Source organism: Terrapene carolina, unplaced genomic scaffold, assembly GCF_002925995.2.
Source record: "Terrapene carolina triunguis isolate 2854851 unplaced genomic scaffold, T_m_triunguis-2.0 Scaffold238, whole genome shotgun sequence".
NCBI classification, from domain to species: domain Eukaryota; kingdom Metazoa; phylum Chordata; order Testudines; family Emydidae; genus Terrapene; species Terrapene triunguis.
In genome coordinates, this window is record NW_020664589.1 from 268,523 (window position 1) to 295,808 (window position 27,286).

The following is a 27,286-nucleotide window of genomic DNA, read 5'->3' on the forward strand; positions in this document are numbered from 1 at the left end:
GTGAGTTCAATCCTCATTTAGGGATCTGGGGCAAAAATCTGTCTGGGGATTGGTCCTGCTTTGAGCAGGGGGTTGGACTAGTTGACCTCCTGAGGTCCCTTCCAACCCTGATATTCTATGAAGGTGCCCAAACAATTGGAATGAGAATCTGATTGAGGTCTCACAAGGGCTAACCTCTTCTTAAGAGGTGTTTAATGGGCCGTCATCTCTGCTCTGTACCTCGTTAACTAGTGTTTTAGGTGCATGTAAGTTTCTGAGTACAGTAGGTACCGTTTGGTATTTTGGAAAAGGAGGCCATGCAAAAATGAACATAAATGAAGGAACTGGGTGTGTACAATTTTCTGAACTGTAGTAGTTGCTAGTTAAATCCCAGAAAGATACTACATGGTGCTGTCCCAAAAAAAAAAAAAAAAAAAAAGGGGTGGGGGGATGACTGTCCTATGCCTGGCGACCTGTGTCCTCACTTACACAAGTGCAGAGCATCGGGGATCAGGGCCAACATGAACCGTTGTTTTCTTGGATATAAAAATAAACCCATGACGTGTAAATTTCCTTTCCTTATTGAAGCCCTCTCTTAAAATGAGGCTGGAAAGGCAGCAGGCCTGGTCAGTGACTAAAGCCCTTTGTGGTGATGGGTGAAATGCTGATTGTTCCCAGGAGTTTTACATGGGAGTCTCAGTGCCATATGGGGTCCCACCCCTTTGAACCAATGTCTGTGGTACGCACAATGGCTGAGGGGAAAGGATTGATTGTTTTCTTCCCATGGCCCTCTTGAGCTGGCTTACGTTGCCATTGGTATTGGCCATTTTTAAAGGACTCTGTGCTCCCAGGATGTCTGAGCACGAGATCTCTCGGCCTCTGACTGCTTATTGCTGATCTCGCTCATTCAGTGAATTGCTGGCTCGCCCTGGCAGCCAGACAGGGATGGGATGGTTTGCTTTGTGCGTGCAGGGAAAGAACAATACATGGATAACGTGTTTGAAGGGGCAGCTTATTAGGCTGTAGACTTGACGGGCATTAAAGCGCCTTGTGGGGAACGTTTGCCAGAACCTAAAGAGTCATTAGAGCTTGTCTAAATATGAAACTTGCACCAGAATAATTTAAGGTATGAATTTTTAAACCAGTGTAAAATGTGGTGTGGACCCTCTTACTTCAGGTTTAGCAACCTGTTTTAGTCTAGCTAAAGTCCATTTAGGATCAGAGTTAAGCTAAATCAGAATGAGCCATTGGTAATCAAAATGAGAGGACGTCTGGCTCAGTGGCTAGGGTGCTAGGCTGAGACTGTAGAGACCAGGGTTCAGTTCCCAGCTCTGCCACAAACTTCCTGTGTGACAGTGGGTAAGTCATTAGGGGATGTCTGTACTGTGGCTTCAAAAAAAAAAAAAAGTGCAACCTGTGGTCTCAGAACCTGGGTAAACTGACCTAGTGGTGTAGGCATGCATACCCGCCTTGCTGGGTTTCAGAGCTGAGTGGGAACATCTACACGACTGCTAGCCCCGTAGCATGAGCCTGAATTGGTTGATTTTGGTTTTGAGACGATTACTGCTGCAGATGTTTGCTGTATAGATGTACTCTTTGTCTCCCTGTGCCTCTGTTCCCCTGAAACTAGGAAGTAATAGCACTGCCTTGGCTCACAGGAGCGTGGGGGTGTTTGTGCGGCTCTCTGACGACAGCGCTAAGGGCTGTATCAGTATACGTTGGCTTAACTCAGCCGGAGCACTCACCCCCTCTCGCACTCCAACCTCCTGCCCCAGCCCGGTGAAAATGAGCGAGTGAGCGAAGGTGGGGGAGAGCAAGCAATGGAGGGAGGGGGGATGGAGTAAGCCGGGGGCGTGGCCTCAGAAGGAGCGGGGCAAGGGTTTTGGTTTTCTGTAAATAGAAAGTTGGCAACCCTACCTGTATTCCAGGGGTGGGATTCTGCACTCCTACCCCCATACACGTTTTGGGAGAAGAACAATGACCCACTGGGGAAAGGCTGGCACTGATGTTGGGCTACCATAAGTGGCCCTACAGATGCTCCTTCTGTCTCTTCCCCCCCCCCCCCCCCCCATTTCCTTTGCAAGCCCAGGTCTAGGAATATTGTCCTTCCTAGACTTCAGTCTGGGGTAACTGTGCGGGAGGAGAGTAAAGGAAACATCTGTGCAGCAGGTTGATCCTAAAAGCCCATGAACCTACTTGAGGATCTGGAGCGTTAAAATAAGTCTCCAGGAGTCAGGATTATTAGGCAGAAGGTTAAATCAAAGGTGCAGCTGATCACATGGCTCTGTAATTACCCAGACATGCCCACTGTGCATGTGTCAGATGAAGGGAGATAATGAGAGTTATCAGGGGAAAGCAACTTCCCCATTCCACAAGACTTACAGAAGCAGGATTTGGAACTAAAGCACAGTCTCTGAGTTCAATAAATCCTTGTATGTCTGGGGTTGGGGGATGGGAAATCTTTGTGAAGAGATGCTCCCGTGCCAGTGGAGTGACAGAAGGGGGTTAAAAATGAGATATTAACACAAAGTTGCTGGATGTCAGTTTCTAGACTCATGTCCCAGAAGGTAAGGTGCTTGATGCCTGTTGCTAAGAAACTACAGTTGTCTCTGGCAGTTTTTTGAAAATTATGAGCACGCATTGGTTGTACTTTCCTTTTGTTTCTTCTTTTCCCCTCCCCCTCCAAACAACCAAAACAAAGTCTACGTGGGATGCATTGGTTCACTTTCCACTCCCCGCCTTGCAGCTTGTGTAAAGAACCAGGTGTGGTAAACATTCTCAGGTTAGATTTTTGTTCCAGCTGTGCAAGGTGACTCATTTTTTCTTCCTCCAGGGGCAGCCAGTGTGCTGATAACCCGCGCGGCGCTATAAATAAGCGTGTTGTCGAAGTAGGGAAAAGTGCCTGAAGTTTAAACACACGGACTCCTGTTTATAATGAACTCAGCAGTTAACTTTTTTCTTCCCCTCCCCTGGGATGCATGCAGACGAAATCCCCGATGGGGAAAGAGAACAGGTCCTCTTGTCATGTTCAATTTGTCTGTGATGGAAGAAAATCCTTGCAGACTGGAGACGATCGACCCATGTGTCGCGTGGGGGAGATTTGGACAAGTGAACTGTACTTAGAGCCCCACGGTGAAGAATCTGTACAGCACTTTGTTGGGGAAAAAGCTGTATTTGCTTAAATCAAAACTTCTCCTTAGCATGGAGGCAGTTACCCAGAAAAATAAATAAAATAAAAACTCTACCTGACCAGCTTCTTGGCATTATGGACACGGGCTACGTAACCTCTTGCAGCAATGTGCTGAAAGGCCAAGGAAGGGTAAAGTGTGGCCAGGGGGATGCTCTTTAGGATTCCTTTGAAGTAAAACCCAGGGGGAAGATGGTCTGGATATTGCTAATGCAGAGACTGCACAAACCCAGATGCATCCCCTTGGGCAGGACTAGCAAATTGCCTGTAGCCCCAGGGCTGTGCCTAATTTGAATCTTTGCATGTATTATCCAGATTTACTCTGCCAGAATATTTGCTCCTATTTCTCTTCCTTGTGGAACAAACTCAAACAGTCTGGAGTTGACAAGCAATACAGACCTGCAGCTGAACTCTACAGAGGGAGGGACGCTACAGGCTGGATTTGGCAGTTGATCTGGACCCTTCTGCAGACACAGTCCAGACGTAGTGTTGAGCTAGTGCTGAATGCAACTCCCTTGGCCATCATGATTTGTTGTAGCCAACCACTAGCTAGTCCAGTTTGTTCCATGTTAACTGGTGGGCTTCTAAGAGTAACTGTCTTCCCTAGTCCCTTTCAAGAAGCAGCTTTCAGCTGATTCCCTTAAGCAGTCCGTGTAGGTGGGAGATTTGAGCACTTCCCTTGTTTCCCAAGGCATGATGCAACATACACAGGGCTGAATGTTGCACCCATCCAGAGGTCTAGCACCAAGTCTATGCAAAATCCTACTTATCCCCTCAAAGTGGGACTGGACCGTTGGTGTGTAGGTCTTGTGTTGGCTCTCTGCATCAGTCATCTTCACCCAGGGTGGTGGGATTCCTAGAGCGAAGTGTGGTGAGATGAGGGGCGTAAGATGCTCCCTCAGAGGAGGGTTCCTATCTTTAGAATTGGTCTCTCTCTCCCGCCTCCCCTGGCTTTGGTCCCTACAAACTACAGTACTCTGACTGCAGTGTTTGTTTCTGGTAGCTGTGTGCTCGAATGTCTGTAGAGCCATGTGTGCATGGCTGTCATCAGAAATCTGGTCAGCAAGCAGAGGGAAAACAGTGGCATTTACAGCTGCTTCTCTTCCGGGGGGAGTGGGGTGTGTGTGTGTGTGTGGGGAGGGGGTGTCTCTCGGATAGATTTGATCATGGTTGGGGTTATTGTAGAGTAGTAGGGAAGGAAACATTCTGTGGAGATGCTCCTCCCCTTCACTTTTTAGCTGCTGCTGCCTCCCCCCTCTGCTCAACACAACCCTTTTGCAAAACAAGGACATTCTGTCTTGCAGCTGCTGTCCTAGCTGTTGGGCCATGCCTCGGGGGGGCAGAACTCCTTGCTGAAATCAGTGAGGGCATCTGGCTGTAATGACCACTGTTTCATGCCTGAGCATATTGGCAACCATGGTATGAGAGGCATTGAGAACACTGGGCAGCATTGCATTCCCGTCTGACTTTATCTACCTTCAAATAACAAGTGAATCCTGAACCCAAGAAGGTCACTGAATAGTTTATAGTCACATGCTGGAGTAATAGCTGTTCTAGACTCATTAATTTTTCAGCTTCATTTTGATCCCAGCCATTCTTGTGCTGTCCCTCTTGTGATGGCCTGTGTCTCCATACAGGGTCTACCTCCCAGTCCTAGTGTACAAAACTACATAAGCTTTTTTCCACCCCTGAAAATCAATACCCATGATATTGGGTTAAAGAGGAACTCTAAAGTTACCACACTAGAATTATGCAGAGTCTTCCTAGGATTTGCTGCTGTAATATAAATGGCAGGAAAATGTACAATGTCTGTTCTCCATCTTGGGCTAATCAAGGATTGTTCTCCCGCAGCTTCTTGAGTGCCCAATAGCTCCACTGCATACTATGGCTTTTTGGTGTGTGCTAATACTTGAGGAAAACCTTATGGTCAGCCAAGAGGCCACCGCAACATCGAGCGGAAAAGAAACCTCTAGGGCTTGGTCTAGCCCTCTCCTTACAATACACAATTGTTCTCTAAACTATATTTTTCCAGTGCTTTGTTCTGTCCACTTCCAACTCTCCCAAGCAATGTGGTGTGAGTACTTCAGATTTGCATTTCTCTCCCATCACTCTTGGGCCTGGTCTACACTAACCCCCCAATTCGAACTAAGGTACGCAACTTCAGCTACGTGAATAACGTAGCTGAAGTTCGAAGTACCTTAGTTCGAACTTACCTCGGTCCAGACGCGGCAGGCAGGCTCCCCCGTCGACTCCGCGGTACTCCTCTCGCCGAGCAGGAGTACCGCAGTCGACGGCGAGCACTTCCGGGTTCGACTTATCTCGTCCAGACAAGACGCGATAAGTCGAACCCAGAAGTTTGATTGCCAGCCGCCGAACTAGCGGCTGGGTATAGACGTACCCTTAGTATTCAGCCTACCTTTTCCCTTTTTAACTCCTATTAATGTAGGACCTTTGGCCTCCACCCAGGCCAATCTCCCTCTTCATCCTTCATCTAATTAAGGATTGCTATCCCCTGCTTGATCATCCCTTAGCTAGACTATACATATCTGGCTCTTGGAAATCTTATACCTCTCTAGCACTGGACTGTCTTTGTTGTTGTGCTCTGAACACAGGTTGTGTTACAACATCGCCTCGGAAGAGCCACAAAGGGTGGTGTAATGGTTCAAACAATGGGAGCAGAGAGCATAACCGGTCTGAGCAGAGCAGAAGCGACAAGGTCAATTGGGGGTGAAAGTAGCCTGGGTCAGAACCACAACTTAATGTTGTCATTAGACTATAAACTGTGTCTGTCTGACTCTGAACAGAGAGAGAAGGTAGGTGAGGTCATATCTCTTATTGGACCAACTTTTGTTGGTGAGAGAGAGGCTTTCGAGCTACACAGTGCTCTCTTTCAGGTCTGGGAAAGGTACTCCGAGCGTCACAGCTAAATGCAGGAAAAAACAGATTGTTTAGCAGAAGTAGTTAGAGCATATTCTAAGGGACTGTTCAAGGTAGAGTGGCCTGGTAACACCTCTGCAGTCATAGGACAAAAAGGGCGGGTTAGTGGGTTACAGAGTCCTGTAATAAGCCATAAATCCAGGGTCTCTGTTCAGTCCATGATTTTTAGTATCCAGCAGAGTTCTGAATTTAAGCTTCCCCAGTCTCGACATTTTGAAAATGTTGTGCAGGTTTCTTCTGAGGATGGAGACAGGTGGATAGGGAGTGATCGCTTTGTGAACAGTGTTCACCCACAGGTGATACGGTGTTTTTGTCTCTTATCACTTCTCTGACTAGAACTATTTCAACCATGAGTCATGTGATCGCATCTGACGCAAATCCAGTTCCTGGGAAGCGTGCTTTCCCTCTTGTCACAATGATCAAAGTTCAGTTACCACAAGAACTCAAGTTCTCCCACCCTTTTTAATGCTGTAATCAGTGTGGGTGACAAGCATCTATTCCAGACCAGTGGAATCTGAATCCCCTTCTATATTACAAATAGCCATGCCAGGGGGCTGGTTACACCATGGACCCCTGACATAGTCTTAAGCATGTCTGCCCCATTTTGCAGAAGCATAAACCCTGTTCCCGGAGCATGCTTTTAAGTGGGGGAATGATCCCACCCCCCTTGCAAATGAAGGGTAGGCTAAATTTAGAATCTGGATCCAAACCGCTCTTGGTTTTGGTTTTGCAAAACCAAAATACTGCCTCCTCAGCACCTCTTACTATAGGTATCTATTACCCTTTCCTCTCACCTTACTCGGCTGACTTGCTCTATTGTTTCAGTTATAGGACTTTTTTTTTTTTTTTTTTGGTGCAGGGTGTCTATAAAAATGTACAAGAACTGATAGGACAGCCCCAGCAGGGTGGGGACAGCTAAATTAATTAGTAGTTATTGCTTAATTAGGAGTGTCTCTTTTCCCAATTTTAGCAATTTATGCAAATTATTTAAGCTAAGGTTGCCAGCTCTTCTGTTGAGGCTTCCCAGCCCTTTCTCCAATATCTTTCCTTGCTCCTCAGATATGAAGGGGTTGAAATTTTTTTAAATCTGTGTGAACTTAAGGTGCTTTTCACCTTTGAAAGTTAGTCCCCTTTGTTCTGCTACCAATGAAGTTTTCATTGAACTTTTCAAGATGCACTCTATTTTAATTTTCTTTCTTCTACACGTTGAGCAGAGACTAAAAGTAACTCCTTTTTTACCTAGAGATTTTGTAGTTCTTCACAAACTTTCCAGCTTCCCAAAGTCTTGTCTTGCTTATAATACCATACAATGCTGGGGCCTACCATACACCCAACAAGGCCGGCAAGAACTCCAAACACTTGAGCTTTGACTTCTGTCTCTGAGATGAATCCTTCAAGCTGCTGATATGTTGAGACACATGCTGCTTGTTACAGCAACTTGCTGAGACCTTTGTGGCATTTTATAACCTGCTGCATGTCCGGGAATACAGAATCTTGTGCCTCCGCTTCAGCAAATTGATGTGGGCTTCTTATTTTTCTGAAGCCAGGTCTGCTCACTGATTCCCACTCTTGGGAGGTGGTGCAGAAGTCTGTCTGTCTGTCTGTCTGTCTGTCCTTGTTGTGACTTGGCCATGCTAGATAATTGACCCATTGCTAACAATGATAGTTCAGTAACATGTCATCAGGGCCGGCTCCAGGCACCAGCCGACCAAGCACGTGCTTGGGGCGGCCAATGTTGGGGTGGCGAGGGGCGCTCAAGGTTTGTTTGTGCGGGGCAGCGTTTCGGCGGTGGCCCGGCCCGGCACTGGGCGGGGGTTTGAGTGGCCCAGCCCGGCGCGCGAGGGGGGTGGGCGGCGGCGCTCTTCTTTTTTTGCCTGGGGCGGCAAAAAAGTTAGAGCCGGCCCTGCATGTCCTCCATCATTCGATCATCCCCCTTCAATCCCATCAACTGGTGCTAAATGTGGTTCTTCAGCTGCTAGTGTAGACAGAGGGACAAATGTCTTAATTATTTGTACTGCACAAGAGTCTAGCGGATCCAACTGAGATCAGACCCCGCCCCTCTCACCCCCAGCAGAGCTCAGTCTCACTAGGCAAGCCAAGGATGGAAAAGGTTTGCAGCCTGAGCCTGGAAGTCTACACAGCAGTGAAACAGCCTCGCAGCCCGCTCCTGAGTCAGCTGGCATGCGTCAGCAATGGGTTTTTCTGCGCTGTGTAGACGACATCCCCTCTCTCTGCTCAATGACTACGCAAGTGGAACTGCTTCAACAAGCGAGACTGAGCATGCCGTACCCCAGTATACACTAGGGTGACCAGATGTCCTGATTTTATAGGGACCGTCCTGATTTTGGGGTCTTTTTCTCACATAGGCACCTCTTTCCCCCCCCCCCCCCGACCTGCTGTCCCGATTTTTGACACTTGCTATCTGGTGACCCTTAGGCTGACCAGAGGCAATGTTACTTGCCCCAGGCTGCCCAGCTGGGCACAGAACTCATCTCATGCAGTAGCGTAGCTGGGGGGGAACGGGGCAGGGGACGCTCCCCCACTGAGCACAAGCAGCTCCTTGTCAATTTCTTGGCGCCTTTTTACTCACCCAGGGGAGCAATAAAAAAAAAAAAAGTGCCACCCGCTGTGGCGCTTTTATTTTACCCACTCAGCAGCGCTCCGGGTCTTCGGCGGCGAGACCTTCCCTCGCTCCGCAGGTCTTCGGCGGCACTTCAGCGCCGGGTCCTTCAGTGCTGCCGAAGACACCCGGAGCGAGTGAAGGTTGTGCCGCCGAAGAGTAAAAGCGCCGCAGCAGGTGGCACTTTTTTTAATCGCTCCCCCTGTTGCCTCCACCTGGCTACGCCACTGATCTCCTGTTTCCCAAGCCAGTCGGTCACGTTTGCTATAATGGTGCTCAAGGTCTGAAAACAGCCTGTGCTATCTATACTAGCACTTAATTTGCTCTTATTACCCTACTGGGAGTGGAGTGGGGACCTGGATGTACTGTTGCTATCGCCAACATTGTGCTGGTTATGAAGGGCTTCCTCCCCTTTATTCATGGGTGCTCAGGATAATTATCTCCTTTCTCTTTAGGGAGGGAGGGATTGGCTTGGCTATTGCTATTTTTGGTGCCTTCAGCTATCGACCGACTCTTCTGAAAGCCTGTCTCTGGGGTCTAGCTGCAGATACGTGGGAGGCACTCCTGGTCTCAAGCTTGTGTGTTTGTGTGTGTGTGTACGCGGAGAATCTAATTAAAACGTGGTGCTTGGCTGACTGCCCTCTAATTGGGGCCCAGTTCTCATCCTCCCTCCAAGTTAAAATTGGCTGGTGTTCAGATAAATCTCCGTGTCACAAAGCTGAATCTCTAGTTTCCCAGAGCACTTGCTGTTCCCTGCTGGATCCTAGAATGAGCGAGCTGCCCCTCAAGAGACTCTGAGAAAAATGCCATTCTCCTGCTCCCTGCGTCGTACTGGAAAGGCCCCTCTCTGGGCCTGTTGTGATCAGTAGGGAGCGGGGTCCGTGTTTAACATGACACAATGGCTGCAGAGACCAGCACCCTGTAGCTCAGGCAATTTAAACAGCTCTGTTTAAAGAGCATCCATCCCAAGCTCTGGGCACTCTGGATAAACTTTACAAACACACTGTATGTATGCAGACAGGCTCCAGCATTTACTCGGATAATGCTGCACTGAGAGCAACTGGGATAGAACAAACTTACTAAACATGCCACCGCTTCCCCTCCATCCCACCAACCCACAGCCACTCCCCATCCCTTCGCCACAACGGCTCTAATTTAACCTTGGTAATGGCAATGCAGCTGCTTCCCTGCCCCCAACCCTCCAGAGTAGTGACCTGACCCTTGTCTGAAATATCCCCTAAAGGAGGTCCCTGCAGTCTCCAGCCTCCCCCGTCCGTGCTAGGGGTTGGTTGCATTAAGGCTCCAACCAGCGTGCGATTTCAGATTTTTCAGGGGGAGGGGGTAACTGAGGCACCTGAAAACACTATGCCGGGGGGCGGGGGGGAAATAGTTTGACTTCTCAGGCCAGCTCCACATGCTGGGGCCTAGTGAGAGAGCGCCACCTCCATCCCCTGACTCACCTCAGCAGTTCCACCCAGCCTGTCTAGGTTTGGGGGGCGGGGGGGAGACTTGACTCACAAAGGGGAGGGGCTCAGCTCAAAGTTTGAAAACCAGTGAGGGAGCAGGCAGGGGGTAGTGCTGTGTGCCAGAAGGGGGGGTAGCTCAGGGCACAGGGAGTGGGTAGGTAGGGGTTGTGCCAGGCATCTTGACAGGGCAAGGGGTGCGCTCTACCCACCCAGGTACGTGATGGAGGCCACTCCTGACATCAGCCCCCACCCAGCTCTGCGCAGCAGATCAGGAGGCAAGTTCCTGGTCCCTAGCAGTGCAGCCAGCCACAGCTCCATGGGCAGGGGGTGGCAGCGTCTTCCCTCCTACTGCAAACTTCACCCAAATGTGGTATGAAACTTGGGGGGCGGGAGGGGGAGGAACTACCTTCCTGCTCTCCCGAAATGGCACCCTGGCTCCAATCAAAATTGGGGCTCCTGTTTGTTAGGTGCTGTGCAGACCTACTGAGAGCTGCTTGCTAACCTGAAGAGCTTAAAATCAAGCAAAGGGTGGGTGGAGAAACAAGACACGGAGGGGAAGTGACTTGCCCAAGGTCACACCGCAAGGTAGTGGCGGAGCTGGGAACAGAGCCCTGGTCTCCTGGCTCCTAGCCCCGTTGTCATGGGGATCCTCATTCACAAAGAAGTGGCTGTAGGAGGAAGACCTGCCTCTGAGGTGATTCAGAGTAGCTGGGATGGGGGGAGGGATTGTGACCTTCTGGATTTTATTTTGTTGCCAAACTTCCTGCTGAACATTGTATTCACTCCTCATGCAGGACAGCAGGTGACATTCTGTGCACATTCACGACATCTGGTTAGCGCTCTGGGAAGTAGAAAAGATCTTAGCCCTCTGCTCTCTCTTGCTTGCTACTTTTCCCTGTTTTCTCCTGCAGGGGAGTGTGCTGTACACAGCTTCTCATTCACATGTGTCTGTCCTTGCTTTTCTCCCACCTACGATGGAAATTGAGCTTCCCTGAGGGTAGGCACTGCCACACTCTGAATCAACAGAGAAAAGCAATTTGAGCTCTGAACAGGACTTGGCCACTCTCCTAAATCACCTGGAGGGGACGCCGATGTGCTTAGGCTCCTCTGCTGACTCTGTTTACCCTCAATATGTGGCTAGATGTGGCCGATCTGTCTGCCTTCGTCTCACCATCACTTGATTCTCCTACTAGAGACCCATAACGTGGGGCATCACTGGATGCATGCAGACACCGCTGCCTATCTTGTAGGTTTGGCTGTTCTGCAAGTGCAGGGTACTTCTGGATTTTGCACTATGTACATGTGGGGGGATGGGGTGTCTTTTCTGTTGAACCCTGGAGCTCTTAATATTTGAATATCAGGTCCACCCAGTGGAACAGGAAAGTGCAGAAATATGGGGCTGCTGGTGTCACTTTAGAGGCTGTTTCGTTTGCTTGTTGTAAATGTGGCTCAAATAGCTGAAATTGGATAGTATGATGGGGAAATTACCCACACCCTTCCTCTCCCTGGGAAGTACACCCAGGCTGAACGTTTGGAACCTCTGCACCCATGAACGCCCCTCCAGTACAGCACATGCTAATCCCCGTGGCATAGAGCCATAGCAGTGAGAAATGCAACTTCTGTGCCCAGGACATGACTGTTCACCTTCCCATCCATCACTAGGTAATGATCCAGTGGAACTTCTATTGTGCTACAGACAGACAATACTGTATCTCAAGAGATGAAAGATCATGAGTCAGCCCACCCCAAAAATAAGTTGGCCCCCAAAATGATCAAATAGTGTTTAGTCTGTCTGACTCTCTAACTCCCCTCTGCTCTGCCTGCGTGTGGTGCTTTCAGGTTGAAAAGTCAAATTTCAATGCATGCCTCTCCCTAGCTGCGCAGATCGAGACTCCACTTACCCCCGCCCTCCCCTCTGAGAGAGGAAACTGCCAGGAGTACTCCTGGCATATATCTTTTGATAAAAGAAGGGTTGGATAGCAAATAACTTGAGAACCACAGAGCTGATTAATGCATCACACTGGTACAGGGTTGATGAGTTAGATACACATTAGAGAACTTTGGACTCCTATCAATCATTGCTATGGGTGGTGGTAGCCCCTAAAAATAATGAGACTGGCTTAACCTTTGGCAAGAAGCAGCGCTTCCCTGAACACCTCCTGCCCCCTCACATTCTTCTCTGCCTGACGCTAAGGGCCTGGCTACACTTGCAGCTGTAGAGCGCTGTGAGTTAAACCCGCCTTGGTAGAGCGCAGTAGGGGAAGCGCTGCAGTCTGTCCACACTGACCACTTCAAGCGCAGTGGCGTGGCCACATTTGCGGTACTTGCAGCAGCATTGGGAGCGGTGCATTATGGGCAGCTATCCCAGCATGCAAGTGACTGCAACGTGCTTTTCAAGTGGGATGGGGTGGAGTGTGACAGGGAGTGTGTTGTGTGTATGTGGGGAGAGAGTGGGTTTTTGGGGGGCTGAGAGCATGTCAGTTCAGTCTTGTAAGTTCAGACCCCCCGCCTGTCTCTCTCTCTCTCTCTCTCTCCAAGCAAACAGTAAATGTTTGCTTTTTCTCGGGGCTGCTGCCGGCTTCTCCAAACAGAGCTTTGAAAGGGCGTTTCCTCATTCCTGCAGCCGATTTCACAACAATGACAAGAGTGGCCACTTGACTTTAGGGGATTATGGGACATTTCCAGAGGCTGATCAGAGCGCAGTAATGCAACACCTTGTTCACACTGACGCTGGGGCGCTCCAGCGGGGGCGCAGCAAACATTATTCCACTCGCCGAGGTGGAGTACTAGCAGCACTGTAGCTGCAGAGTCAGAGCGCTCTATGTGCCTTGCCAGTGTGGACGGGGAGTGAGCTAGGGCACCCGGGGCTGCTTTATTGCGCTGTAGCTCGCAAGAGTAGCCAAGGCCTAAGCGGCAGGACTCCTTCACCACCACCACCAACACCCTGCCCTACCTCCACCTATTTTAGACCCCTCTCCTTCCTGCTCTCATCCATCAGTCAGTGTCTCTGCTGTCCAGCCCCCCGAGCCATAGAGTGGCAGCGGTTTTTGCCTGTGGGCATGGCAAATTCCAATCTCCTCCACACTGCCACCTCCCACTGTAAACTTTAAGGGCAGCGTCACTTCCACAAGCAGGCCGTAGGGACATAGTGGTTATGTTGCTGGCTTCAGCCCCACTGAGAGGACTAGGACACGGTAGCCATTTTGAATAAGGGAACATTCCAGAGTGGGCACCTGGCATCGTGTTTTCACGACACAGGTTAAACATCCCAAATCGCTAGTCATGATAAAATGGTGAGAGCTGGCAATATAGGGGGTGCACAGTTATCTTTCCAAAGCCTTTTTCTGTCATCCACCAGCCCCTACTGCTCATTAGGGAATTTGGCTTTAAAGGATGAGGATGGCTTTAGCTTTCCTTTTTACTCTTTCAAAGGCAGGAGGGTTTTCCCACCCATGTAACTGCTGCTCCGCTCCAGGCAAGGGATTTTAGGCCTTGGTGAGCCAATCCTAACCTGAGCAAGCTGGTGCCGAAATGCCAGTGCCCATGTGTGGTCTGGAAACCCTGCTGTCTGACAGCTCTTCCTGTAGCGGGTGTGGGGCTAGAACTCTCAGAAGGAACGTGGCCGTAATGGAGCCTGTAACAGGATTCCACTGGATCTACAGAAAACTGAATAAATGGCAGATCGTTGAGTACAGTAGCCTAGCTAGGCCACAGACTTGCTCCCGTTTCCTTGACAGAAAGCCGAGGAGTCCTTAGGTGCCAAAGACGCCATGGTTCTGGCCTGTGATAAAGGGAGATCAAGCATCCACAGCTGTGCGCTAGACTAAAGCAAACTGCAAGCTTGGCTGTGTCCCCTGTGTTCCACATGCATACATCTGTGCCTGGATAACACAAACTTTGCAGAGTGCCCTCTCAGATCAGGCAGGCCCTAACTACCAGGCAGTAATCCTCCCACACTGCAACAGATGCTGATCGCTTATGAACGTCTGAAGTGGCCCGTGGAGGTTTCCTGGTGAGACCCTGATGTGTCCTTTGGGACTATAAAGATTAAGAATTTGATTGTAATTTTCCTATCTTCATTGTGGGGGAAAATGTAACTGTGGTGGGAGAGGAGCTGGCTGGGTTTTGGAACAGTTCATCTGTCACAGATGGGCTGGCTAAGCAATTGGTGTGAGCTTCCCCCTATGGGAAGGACTAAACCCAGAGACACTGGCAGCTATGTAGTGGAATTCGTCTCAATGTGTGGTTGGTGTGCTTTGGAGTCCTAACGGCAGTAAACCTGGGCTTCCCTCTGCTGTTCTTTCTGGTATCTGCCCTGGTGAACAGTAACCGGTTGTAGCTGAGCCTTGAATTCCCTTCCCTGTTGTGGGCACCCCCTCCTGCTAGGGCGGAAGGGTTGGATTTTTCAGAAGCTGCCTAGCGGATTTGGAAGCACACTTCCCATTAATTTCTAATATGGGCCTGCCAGGTGACCTGTACTGGCTCAGAGACTGAGGGGTGTCTATATGTCTGCACGACTGACCAAGAGATCACAACTGATGGCCAGACAATTTAGTCTCTCATTTGGCCACCTGCTTGGGAAATATTGTAGTGGTGAAGGCATCCCTCAAACCAGCCTGGCAGCCTTTTACAAAAGGCCTTGCCTCTGCATTGGATTGCAATGCATTGGACTCTATATTGTATTGACTCTTAATGAGAATTGCCCTTTATGATGCTACACCTCTACCTCGATATAACGCAACCCGATATAACACGAATTCGGATATAACGCGGTAAATCAGCACTCCGGGGGGGCGGCTGCGCACTCCGGTGGATCAAAGCAAGTTCGATATAACGCGGTTTCACCTATAACACAGTAAGATTTTTTTTTTTGGCTCCCGAGGACAGTGTTACATCGAGGTAGAGGTGTATATAAAGAACTCTTCTGGATTAAGCCAGTTGAGTTAAGTACACATGCCAATCTCCATGCAGTATGTAGGTGGGGAGGGCGTATTCTGACTAACTACTGGTCAATGCAGAAAAAACTGGTAACCAATGGATCTTCTGGTGGTTGCTCTTTGCTTCATTCTATGATGACTATGGCACTTCAGGCACAAGAAACCTAATGGAGTAAATTGGCACCTTTAAGTCTGAATGGGGGAGAAAACTGAATGCAGTGCAGTGGGGAAGGGGAAGGCGACGATTCCATATGAATGGTGTGGTCCAAGGACTGGCCAGGGAGATGATCTCCAGAGCTGTAGACGGGAGGGTATGACATGGGTGTGAGGGACACTGGGCAGGAGACTACAGCAATAAGGTGAATGTTGAAGAGCCTGGCTGAGAAATTGAGCTGCATGGACCTGAAATGTTATAGCAAGATCTGGACACTGCTTGGCTGTGTGAGGAGGAGCTGAGGAGAACTCCCAGGTTATGGGCCTGCGTGGCAGGGAGGATGGTGGGATCACAACAGTGGAAGGGGAGTAAGTTTAGGCCAAGATGAGTGAAGATGACAGGACTCCCCCCTGCCCCCTGGCAGGAGATGTCTGAGGCAGGTTTTCGATGCAAGATTGGATGGAGGGAGACCCCTCAGGTAGGGCCGTGTAGATCTGAGTCAGATACTTAGTGGCTTCAGTTACTTCGAATTAGTGGGTCACCCAGAGAGGCTGCCAAAGGAGGAACCCTGTGGAAGCCTCCGAGTGGGGGAGGATGAGGACCCCAAAAAAGAGCTAAAGTTGCTGCCAGGGAACTAGAGGAGATCCAGGAGAGGACCGTATTGAGACACTGGATGTAGTCCTGGTCCCATCAACTTGTATCAGGGTCTACATGCACACCCTTCCACCCAGCAGAGAGGTGGCGCTCCCACTGTAGGAGGACAATCTCTGTATAATGGTCTAGTTTTACATGTCTGTCTCTCTCCATGGTTCAGGATATAAAGCCATACTTTGACTCCAGCGCTGCTATGACTTTGCAGGGCTAACTGCTCTGCCTGATGCCGTCTGTCCGAGCAGCCCAGAAGGCATAACCGCCAAAAGCCCAAAGTGAAAATGTTTTGGTTTAAAGAGTCTCTGATCTTGGAGATGCTGCCCAGAAGCTTGGTCTAGAAACCTGGATCTAATTATACTATAATCAGGGAAAGATCAGGTTACGTCCATAGTGCAGCTGGGGACTTCAGAGGGAAGCTGTAAACAAGTGAAGCTATTCTGTTAGAATCCTGTTGAAGAATGTTTCCAGCACGGTTACTTCCTTCCAGGATTGGTGGTGCTCAATTGGTGTGTACTAAACACCGAATTGGGCCAGCCATAGCTGTGTTGTAAAGCCCAGGGTCTACTCGCTACGTAGGCAGATCCATAAACCCAGTGGTGAGAGGGAGTTGTTCAGCATACTGCTTTCGTTTCTGATCAGCCCTTCCTGAAACTCCGCACAAGGGCTCTTGCCTTTTGTAAAAGGCTTTTGTCAAGTCACAAAGCACCAGCCTTTGTTTCAAGACGGGCCAAGGTAAACACCAACCGCTTACTTCGCTTGCCAGGGAACTGTCTTCCGGGTGAGCTGTAAGGGATCAGCAGTGAGGAAAATTCCCTCCCCCCTCCAAAGTGCTTTTGGAGAAACCAGAATTGCAGAGTGTTCAGTCTTGATTCTTACTGCCCCCAAGAATGCGCCGTGTTCCCTCCCCGCAGCCTAGCAGAGAGGATTTCCTGTGTGGCTGCACTGGCTAGTCTGGCCAGCCATCATGCCTGGTGCTGTGTTGAATGTTAACCTGCCTGCATGAGACTTTTCCACCCCTACTCCTTTTCTCTAGTAGAAAGGGAAGGTTTGTGCTTTCAGAACCACCAGGATGGGAAAGATGGTCTAGTGCAGCATTTCCCAGGTGGTGGGAGGGTTTTAGGTGGGCCATAGGCCAGGTGCAGACAGGTGGCCTCAGGGAGGAGGGGGGTGGAGACCAAGCCCATCCTGCACACACCCTCCAGTGGCAACTCCTATCCCTCGGGTCTGGCCCGGATTCTCTTCCCCCTCCCCCTCTCCAATTGGTTCAAACTGGGCTCCAGGGTCACAATGCCACTTGCTCAACCCCACCCACCTCAGCCTCCCTTCTAATGGGCTGGGATTAGTTCTGCAGTGCAGGGGCAGAGAGCGCTGCTGCAGGTGGGTGGTGCCCCGTCAGTGGGGCAAGGAGAAGGACACTGGCCTGTGACCTTGGGGGGGAACCCCCCCATGAATTTGGACCCCCTGTGGATAACAAACTAGACAGTGCAGTTGGTGGGTCGCTTAAGTAAAGTTTGGGAACCTTTGCTCTAGCAGCTAGGATGTCGGAGTGGGATCAGACCCAGGTTCAGTTCCTTGCTCTCCCATAGAGTCCCTGCGTGACCTTGAGGAAGCTTCTTCATCTACCTGTGTTTCAATTTCCCCATCTCTGCAACCCTTCCCCTCCTCCCATAGGCGTGTGGTGAGGGTAAAATCCATTAACGTTTGTGAGATACTCAGATAGGACAAGTATCAAGGGGTAGCCGTGTTAGTCTGTACCTACAAAAACAACAAGGAGTCTGGTGGCACCTTAAAGACTTAACAGATTTATTTGGGCATAAGCTTTCTGTAAGTACCTATACAGACCATCTCGGCTCCCGTTCCCTAAACAGTTTTGCCTTGTGTCTCGCTGAGCGAGTGGCGTTGCTGCCCCTTTGAGAACAGGTAGGCCAGATGGTGTCACATGTTCTCCTTTCTTCATATGACTGCTAGGTTAGTGTGTGAACTGACTTTGCTGTGAAGGGGCAGAGGGAGCTATTGGTGGGCTTGGTGCATCTGGCTCTCTTCAAACGAAAGGAGACAAAGTCCTTTTCCCTGAGGGGTTCAAGGGTTGTGGGCTCTTGCAGCTCTCTGCTCCCTTCACTGCATTAACAGGTCCTTCTGGCACTGAGAATGACCCACCTTGGGATCAGTGGTTGCTCTGCTTGTGCACAGGAATTGGGTCTGAAACCACAAGTTACCTGGTGTGGGGGTGTTTGAGGAGTATTAGTTGAACTGAAGGGGAGGGGAGCCAGAGAAAAATGGGAGACCAAGTAAAATTTTCAAAGGCCCCTAAGTCCCACTGATTTTTCTAGGAGGTTTGAGCTCCTAGTTGCTCTTGAAAAATCTTACCCAGCGGCTTTTAACTTGCCTAGCAAGTGTGATGAGACTAGCTTAGAAAATGCCCTGACTTCCTGGAGAAAGATGCTGCATTTAGAGCAATCACTTTCGAGTAAAGGGAGAAAAATACCCTTTGAACTGAGAGCCACTGACCTCCGTCTCATCTCCACTCGTGTGTGTGTGTGTGTGTGTGTGTGTTTAAAAGGGGCACTGTCAACAGCAACTAGTGCACAGATGCTCTACTTAAAAGTAAATTGGCTGTGTCTCAGCAGAGGAGGAAGCCCACAGGAGGCAGCAGGATGAGACCCAAGTTGGGACCTGTAAATTTCTTTTACTGGCCTGGGAAGACCACTGAAAACTCTATTGCAGTATTGATGTAGATGTGTATTATTATTATTATTATTATTTTTTCCCTAGCTATCAAAGTGAGCTGCGTTGGATCTTGCGGCGTGTCCAACAAGGCCAATGACACCGCGTGGACTGTAGAGGAGCAGTACTTTAACAGCACGCTCTCGCTGGCGGATAAAGGTAAGATCAGCAAGGGATGGGGATATAGGTGAATGGAGAACAGTCTGATTAGTAGGAAGGGTCCTTCCCTTTGGATATATTTTTTGGGCAGGTTTTTATTATGATGCAAGTTCTGCATGTGTGTGCCAACAAGATACCGAATGCCTCCATCTCCTGAAATGCCCCTACGTCGAAACTGGCTCAGCTGCATGCAAAGTACAGGTGACTTCATGTTAGCGGGGCTATATGCAAGACAGCTAGGGTTGTCTACGCTATGCAGAAAGGCCTTGGAATGCCAGCACAACACAGCACCTGCCTCATGTGGCTTTCAAACATTGCTTGCAACATCTGGGCCAAGGTCTCTAGCTCATGTCTAGTTAAAACCAATGCAGTGCACAGTGATTGCTCTCTGGTGCAATCAGAGTCTACAGGTGTTGCGGCTGCATCAGTTTTGCACAAAGTCTTTAGAAACTATAAAGGCCCTGCCTGCCGCTTCAGTGCTGGCTCTTATAGGAAGGGTGCTTCAGGAACCGCAGAGTGCACTGGCCTAACCATAGGGCTGAGGCGCACTGTAGCGATTCAGTCGAGAGCAGCTGTGCTAGGACTGTTGCAAGAACGAAATCCCTGCAATGCTTCCCTTGCTTAGCAGATGCACACCCAGTGAGGAGCTGTGTTTTAGATAGCTCCTGGCATATATTCCTGCCACAAGTCAGAATGACTTGGGTGTGCTCCAGGGACTCTGCATTTGAATGAATGCCGCCTTTCAGCCGGTAAATAGGTCAGTACACCACAAATAATTCACGCTGTATCTAGGCTTCCATTGAAACCGATCGGTACCAGCATTCACCTGCCACAGCGGCGTACGTAGTTGTAACTTGTATACTGAAGTGTGTGTGGCAAGGAAACAAACTAATGGGCCTTCAGAGGCTTCGTCTCCTAGTAGGAAATGGGTAAGAGGCAGTAAAACAGGACTGACATCTTTTGCTAAGTCAGCAGTCTGCAAGCAGAGCTTTTAGCACATGCTGGGGAAAGGTCCGCTCTATCCTGCAGTGTTTCCTGGGCTAAACCTCTCTCCAGCCCAGACCCCGGGGGTGAAGAGGAACCATCAGGGTTACTTTCCTGTTGGGTTGCCACACAGATCAATAAGCTGGAGGAGTGGGTTGGGTTACAACTTTTGTTTTCCACATGCAGCGTGGGAGGGGGAGTAGGAAAAGCCCCAGAACAAAGCCAGACAGTGCATACACCAGGCTGGTGAATATCTGGGCTGCCGAATCCCAAAGGGTTTTATAAAGCACTCCAGGTAAAACAGCCCTAAGTGAGTTGAGAGCTGGATGCTTTCTGTGCTGGACTGTAGGGCTTTTGGCTGGCTTAAGACTCCATTTAAGTCACTTTAAAGTGGTTACAGGTTAAAGTCTGAGCATTGGAGCATGGTGTTGTTTTTTTTTTTTTTTTTTTCTTCATGCCAATGATTTCTGTGAGGATCCTGCATCTGAATGACTGTCTGCTCTGGAAAAGCTTAACCATGTAGCCGCCTAGGTGGCGGACAGGGAAAGTGAGCTGCATGGACTATGTGACTTTGAAGTGTCCCAACCCCAGAAGTTCAATTGAGGGATTCAGGCAAAATAAGCAAATCCATTCTGTCCTAGCAGTGCTGTTGCCATCAGGCATCCTCCTGTTATTCTGGAATAAAGCGCGGGCTTCAGTCTCCCCCCAGCACCCAGGTGGAGGCAGAACTGTCCATTGGGGGCATGCATTGCCTGTGGAATCTTTACATCATTGTCAAGGGAGAAACAGTTATACGTGTGCTTCTGTCCTGAGTCACTCAAAATAGATGAAACCTGTGTGGCCCTTGGAGCCTCTAAATTAGGACTCCCCTGCATTAACCTGGGGGGTGGAGGAAGGAATGGAAATCCCTGGCACAGATGGGGGAATGGACTGTTGAAGTTAGGAGAAAGCTCAGACTCTTTAATGTCTTCAAAATGCACCAAGAGACTTAAGCCTGGCCAGTTCCCACCGAGTTTCACAGAAGTGTGGGTGCCCTGTTTCCTGGGCTCATTTGAAAAGCCCAGCCAGTGCCCTTAAAATCTCTGAAGTCAGGTAGCCGTGTCTTGGCTAACGTTGATAGAGGATAGGAGGCGGCTGGGAGTCAGTCCGTCCCAAGCTGTGGCCACAGACAACTCACTTAAGACCTGATTTATCTTCAGAGGTGCTGAGTGCTTAAACTCCAGTTCAAGACCCTGGGAGCTGGAAGTGCTCAACACCTGTGAAAACAGACCTTATGGGCTGTCTTTCACTTCATCCTTATTTTCAGTGCACTTAATACAGACCTCGCAGGGGTGCCTGTGTTGAATTAGATGTTTGTAAGGGGCTTTGGGATGCACCAAAAGGTGCTAGAGAAAGGTAAAGTCAAACCCTAATTTTGGTGGCTTTCCTACAATTTTGTTGCTTGATTAATTGGCTAAGTAGAAGGGGCTGTCTGAGCAAGGCGGCTAAAAAACAGCTAGTGAATACCTGCCAAGGGTAAAATCGGATGCATTTTAAGGTGTGCTCAGCTACATACTGAGGAGTTGAGTATTATCCCTATTTTTATAGATTTGGAAACGGAGGTGAAAAAGGTCAAGCCACTTGCTTGGAGCTGGTGGCGTGGACTGGCAGATTGGGCATTAGACACACAGACGTGGGTATAAGAACTCAGATCAGATACGGACTTTGCTGTGTAACCATGGGCGCGTCACTGTTTGCAGCGCTGTAGTGGCTGTGTTGGTCCCAAGGTGGGTGAAGGGATGTCTTTTATTGGACCAACGTCTGTCAGTGATCGTCGCCTATTCTTCGGGCATAATCCTGTACAGTGCTTTTTAAATACAACGTAGTACTGAGGCTGGTGCAGTCACTTTAGGTGAATGTAGCACTCATGACCTCCTGCCTCCCATCCCTCTTGCTCATTTCCCTAGAGCAGGCCTGCACAACATGCAGCCCGGGGGCCGCATGCGGCCCACGTGGGCTCACTGTGCGGCCCGTGGGGGGTGAGTAGGCAAGTGGCGGGTGAGGGGGCTGAGGAGGCGAGCGGGCAGTGGCGGGGGGTGAGTAGGTGAGCGGGGGGGGGCCCTGGGTGAGGAGGTGAGCAGGCAGGTAGTGGCGGGGTGCAGGTGAGCCAGCGGCGGGGGTGGGGGGGGCTGAGGAGGCAAGTGGTGAGTTGGTGGCTGACCTGGTCTACTGATATGGTCTGGCTCCCATCCCCTCCCCAAGGGTTGCAGCTGTCTGGAGGTGCATGCCTTCCTCATTCACTCAACACGGCAATTGATTACAAAGTGGGGGGAAGACCTTATTCTACTTCTAGCAAAAAGACCATTTTTCTTTTACCTTAATTATGCTACCTTAGGAGCCTGCTATAACATATTACAAAGGTTCAATACCGCTGTTTTGGTGAGGCGGCGCTGGGGAAGGAGGGTTTGTTTCCGCGGGGCGGGCACCGCTGGGGAGGGGGGTGTTTTGGGGGGGCTGGGCAGCACTGGGGGGGTTGGCGGTGCTGTGGGGGGCGTTCGGTGGGGCTGGAGGGTTTCGGCCCTCAGCTGTTTTTCTTTGGAGTAATATGGCCCTCGCTGCTTTACGAGTTGTGCAGGCCTGCCCTTGTGCTAGGCTCTAGTCTCCCCCGCCAGCATCTGTCTTTCAAAATCCTCCAGTACAAAGCTTGGCAAGAAAGTGCCCGTCTATTTTCCACACTAGAACAGGAACAAACCATTCAGCAAAAAGTCCACCTTTTTTAAATGGCTGCATTTTTTTTAAATGAAGTCTCAGGCAAACTTCATAGAGAAAGTCTTAGACTAGGTACCATTATTCATAAATAAAAATATTATTGATCTGAGTTCATGCTTTCATAAACTGAAAAATGACTGAACTTGTAAAGTGCGGTCATCTTAGTGGTCCAGCGTTAAATGTTACACACCTGTTCCGATAACACAGGGTGGATTTTTATGTGTAAACTGCCAGCCCTGCAGACTCCACCTGAGATCTGAGGGTCAAGCTGGGCACTTTGAGGCTTGCCTACAATTGCCAGGAATTGTGTGTGTGTGTGTGGGGGGGGGGGTTGGTTTTCCAGTTGGCACTTACCCACCAGTTTTGTTTGCATGATGAAGAACAGAATGCAGCTTATTCGCCTATAGCTGTGTTGGTTTTGCAGGGCTAGCAGGAGTAAAAAGCAGTAGCAAATGGTTCTTTGTCAGTAAAGTCAGCAGATGCGTCTCAAAAATGCACAGGGAGCAGAACTGTTGAGTAATAAGATGGTTTAGCTATTTATTGCTATTCAGCTGCACTCTAAAGCAGTCATTAGTCACTTCACTTCTCTCCCCACACACCTGTCACTTATTCTGCTGTCTTGCAAATTTGTAGTACAATTATGGGAAGAGACTTAGTACTATTTCAAATAGAAATTCACAGCTGAGTACCAGGTAGCCATGTCAGTGACTTCCAACTGTATTATTGCCTTTTGCATCTCAAAACCAGTTGCTGTCACTCAGGAAGTGACAGACACAGAGGCCCTGGCTATGCTGAGTGTAGATGCTTCCTACAGAGATGGAGTTTTTCCATCACTGTAGCTTAATCCACAGGAGAGAGGTTTTTTTGTTTTGTTTTTGTGGGTTTTTTTTTTCTTTGTTTTTTCCCCCTCCCCATTGACCTAGCCAGGACTACACCAGGAGTTGGGGTCGGCAAAGCTACAGCATTCGGGGGGTATGAATTTTTCACACTTCTGAGTGCTGTGGCTATGTCAACCTAATTTTTAAATGGTGTTGGGGGGGGGGGGTGTAGCCCACACACCACCTGAGTGTGGTGCTCTGTCCCATCTAGGGGCACAAGACCACTTAGAGAGAGAATGATGAGTCTGCTCTACAGTTGCTAAGGGCCATATGGCTTTTAGCTCATGCAATAGAGGCTCATGCATTTAGCTCCAGAGGTCCCAGGTTCGATCCCGCACGCCGATGACTGGGGTCTGTCGGTGTTGTGTGCACCATTGGTGCATTACTCCCCTGACCCTCTGTTCCAGTTCTGTCCGGCTTTCCCGAGAGACTTTCTGATGAGGCAGGCGGTGGTTTCCAACTCCTAGATCTACTGACCTCCACCTCCGCTGCTGTCCCCTGGTCCGTTGGCTTGCAGTTGAGGTACAGTCCTGTGGAAATGAACCGTAGATTTGAATATGTATAATGTCTACTCATTGTACGAGCCTGCTATGTAGTGCGACATTCCCAACTGCCTGCCAAAGGCAAAATAATGAGTTACAGGCCCCTTTGAAATGCTTCACCATCTTCTGGGTATGGGTGGGGGGAGGGAGAAAGGACAAACCGCTCTTTGTGTAGGATCTTTGCTAAGGGCGGCATTTGCTGGGCGTTCGCTGTTGAATGAATGGTATGTGCTAGAACCGCAGACTCACTGTGTTAGTCATCCCATCTGGGCGACTGTGGAGGCTGGCTTGCAGCAGAAGCCGGCTGTAAGAGAGAAGGTGGTAGAGAATGGAACTAGGTTGGCATTGTGTGTTCATCCTTCCATTTGCATCTTGGCTCTCTGTTCAGACAGTGCAATAAACTCGCTTGGTGAGCTCGGCAGTCCCAAGTTCTCAAGCTTAGGCAAGTTGACCTCTTCTCTTCCCCTTTAATCACGCGTCTGTGTCTCCAGTTACCTCACCCCTCTGTTCTGTGGGTGCGCCAGTGAGAGCCTTGCAGATCCAGCCTGACCAATTGCCCCCTTCTTTCTTTGAAGGACAAGGCCTATATTATAAGCAGCTGAACAGGAAGGAATCTCCAATTTTCCATTCATTTGGCTGCTTTTCTCTTCTGTATGTGCTGGAGGAAGGTGTGCGACTTCTAAATATGGGTTATTCGTACAGTGCCTCAGGACGCGCCAGAAAGCGTACCCAGAACTCACAATCTGGAGGTGGGTTGGGTTTCTCCTCCTGGACTATGCTCCTACTTTGTGCCTCGTCGGGGGGGGGAGGGGGGGAGAATACCCCCTACCTCCTTGGATGCTGAAGCACACAGGAAGCTATTCCTGATGAGCAAAAAAGAAGCCCTAGAAGGGACAGCTGAGTAGCCTACGGTGGTCCTGTCCTGGTGTGTTTAGACGTGTCCGTTGACAGCCTAGTTCTTAAAAGGGAACTGCAGGCAAGCGGCCTGTGCTCTCTGCTCCCCTGTGATGTACAAAGATGCCCCATGAGTTCTTGTACCCAACTCTTGGCTCGGGAGATCTCTTGAGCCTGAATTTCCATCTTCTGGTGGGAGGGCTTCAGCTGGAGCTCTGGAGGACCATAGTGGTGGCTTCATGTGAGGCTGAAGCCTGGGCATCCGCTTCCCTAACACACTCCCTGTAAAGCAGTGGTTCTCAACCTATTTACCATTGTGGGCTGCATATGCAACTCTGTTATGGGAGCCACATCCGCACAATCTGTATACTACCTGTATGGCCCTGAGGATGTCACATGGGCCACAGCTATGTGCTGATTGGGCTACAAGTGGCCCATGGGCCACAAGGGGGTTGAGAGCCGCTGCTGTAGGGGGTGAGGGAGGGAATGTAAAGTTTAATGGGGGAGGGGGGGGATTGGGCTGGAGTTTAGCTTCAGCCAAGGGAATAGCACTTACAAGTACCGAGGCCCTCCAGTTGGCAGGCAGGAGGGGAGAGCCTTCCTCAGGAGGCATTCTTGGCTCTGGAATGTGTTTCCCCTCTTTCTCTGGGCTGGCTTTGCATAGCCAATGTGCAACTCCCCCTCCCCCTGCCAGAATCTGGCAAAAATGCAAGCTTGGGGGGGGCGGGGCAGGCATGTATTTACATACATTTCTGGAACCAAGGACTAGAGTTGCAACTACACCATAAACTGTGCATCCCTTCTGCTCCCTCTCCCCCTGCCCCACACTACTAGGGGTCCGGGTTGCTGGGACAGCTGATGCTCGGGTTTGGGTTTCCCATATATCCCTGTTCAGGCCTCTCCACAAATGAAGTTCCCTGTGTCTCTAACGAAAGCCGAACTAGCAGAGGGAAGCTAGTCTTACGGCTGTAACTGCTCCTTTGTTCTGTACACCGCATCATCTCTTTAAAACCGCTTCAGTTCTCTGTCCAAGGCCTCTGTCACAGCTTTCTGTATCCCTGCCGCTCAGCGCTGCCTGCCCTGCTACGGAATAACCCCCCTCTCTGGAGATCCCGCGACAAAAGCTGCATTGTTTCTGTTGGGAAAGGCACAAGCTGGGCAGGCCGCTGAGCTGTGTAAAAGCTCCTTGACCTTTAACCAGTTGTATCTTAACTCCCAGCCTACCGAAACCCACACCCCGGGGAGCAGCTTGGGGAGAATGTGGTGAAGCAGCAGGAGGTGGAAAGCAGCCAGGAGACAGGACTTTCCAAAGTCTCCCATCTGCACGTTTCTCCTTCCTCCCTCCTGCCCAACCCAGACTCCCTCCTAAGACGCTTGGGTACTAATTTGGAGTGTTTCTGGAACTGGGATGGGCAGGGAGAACAAGCCCCTGGGAGTTGAGTAACCAGCAAAAGGTGATTGAAAAGTGATCTGATCAAGGCATCTAACCTGTCTTCCCCCCCACCCCTCCCTGCTCTCCCAGCTTTGTTCTAAACAATCCGGTCAACCAGCCCGTTGTGACTTTATTCCAGATTCCTGAGTGGGGCCAGGAGGCCAGGCTGCCACCCCCTAGCTGGAGGTGGGGTGGCAGATGAGATGCTTGCATTCAAAGCAATGGGAAAATCTGGCTCTTCTCCAGCATTAGTACTTCTCACTCTGCAAGAAGCCAGTTTATCAAGCCTGACAGCATGTCTGTTCCAATTCAGAGAAACCCAGCAGGTGGGCTGCAAGGCCAGGTTGCAAACAGATCTTGCCTGTTTTTCATGGAACTGTTTTTTCTCTCCAACAGTTCAGCCACATTGGCCCCCTCCTGCCTTGTGACCAGAAGGGGGAAAACCTGAATTCAGGGAGATGCTCCCTAGGGTAAATAAAATCCCTGGCTTCCTCTGCACTTCCAATCCGTCTCTTCCCTACCCACCCACCCCCTTAAAAAAACCAACCCCAAGCTTGTGGGTTTTAGACTGGACACATATTTTGGAACACTGGTGTTGTCAGCCTGGAAGGCCCTGGTCTGCACCTCGCTAGGGAAACTGCAACAACTCGGCAAAAACAGCCATTGAAACTGGCCCGCAGTCTCCCAAGATGCCATTGTAAGTAGCCTGGCATCGTCTTTGTTTTCCCCAACCTCCACCCACACCACCCTGCCCAGAAATCAGTGGGGGGTTGAAAAATCTTGTTTCCATAAGCTTTAGGCTTCATTTAAACACACTGGGCATGGGGGGGGGGGGCAGTTGTACTGACCCAAACTATTTTGATTAGAGGTAACTTTTTTATTTATATGTAATATATATTAAATAAACCTAAAATAGCATGGAAACTATGTTGATATACAGCACCTTTTACACTAGTGTAACTGCATCCATTCTACAGGGTGGTACACCTTAAAC

General features: G+C 49.8%; 1 protein-coding gene across 1 annotated transcript in view; it reads left to right on the forward strand.

Moving 5' to 3' along the window:
- ARRDC1 (arrestin domain containing 1) overlaps positions 1–27,286 on the forward strand; it is a 69,192-nt gene that overhangs the window by 8,500 nt on the left and 33,406 nt on the right. Inside the window, exon 2 of the mRNA XM_024206831.3 lies at positions 18,704–18,814. Coding sequence (XP_024062599.1) covers positions 18,704–18,814 — 111 coding nt within the window. The remainder of the gene's footprint in view (positions 1–18,703; positions 18,815–27,286) is intronic.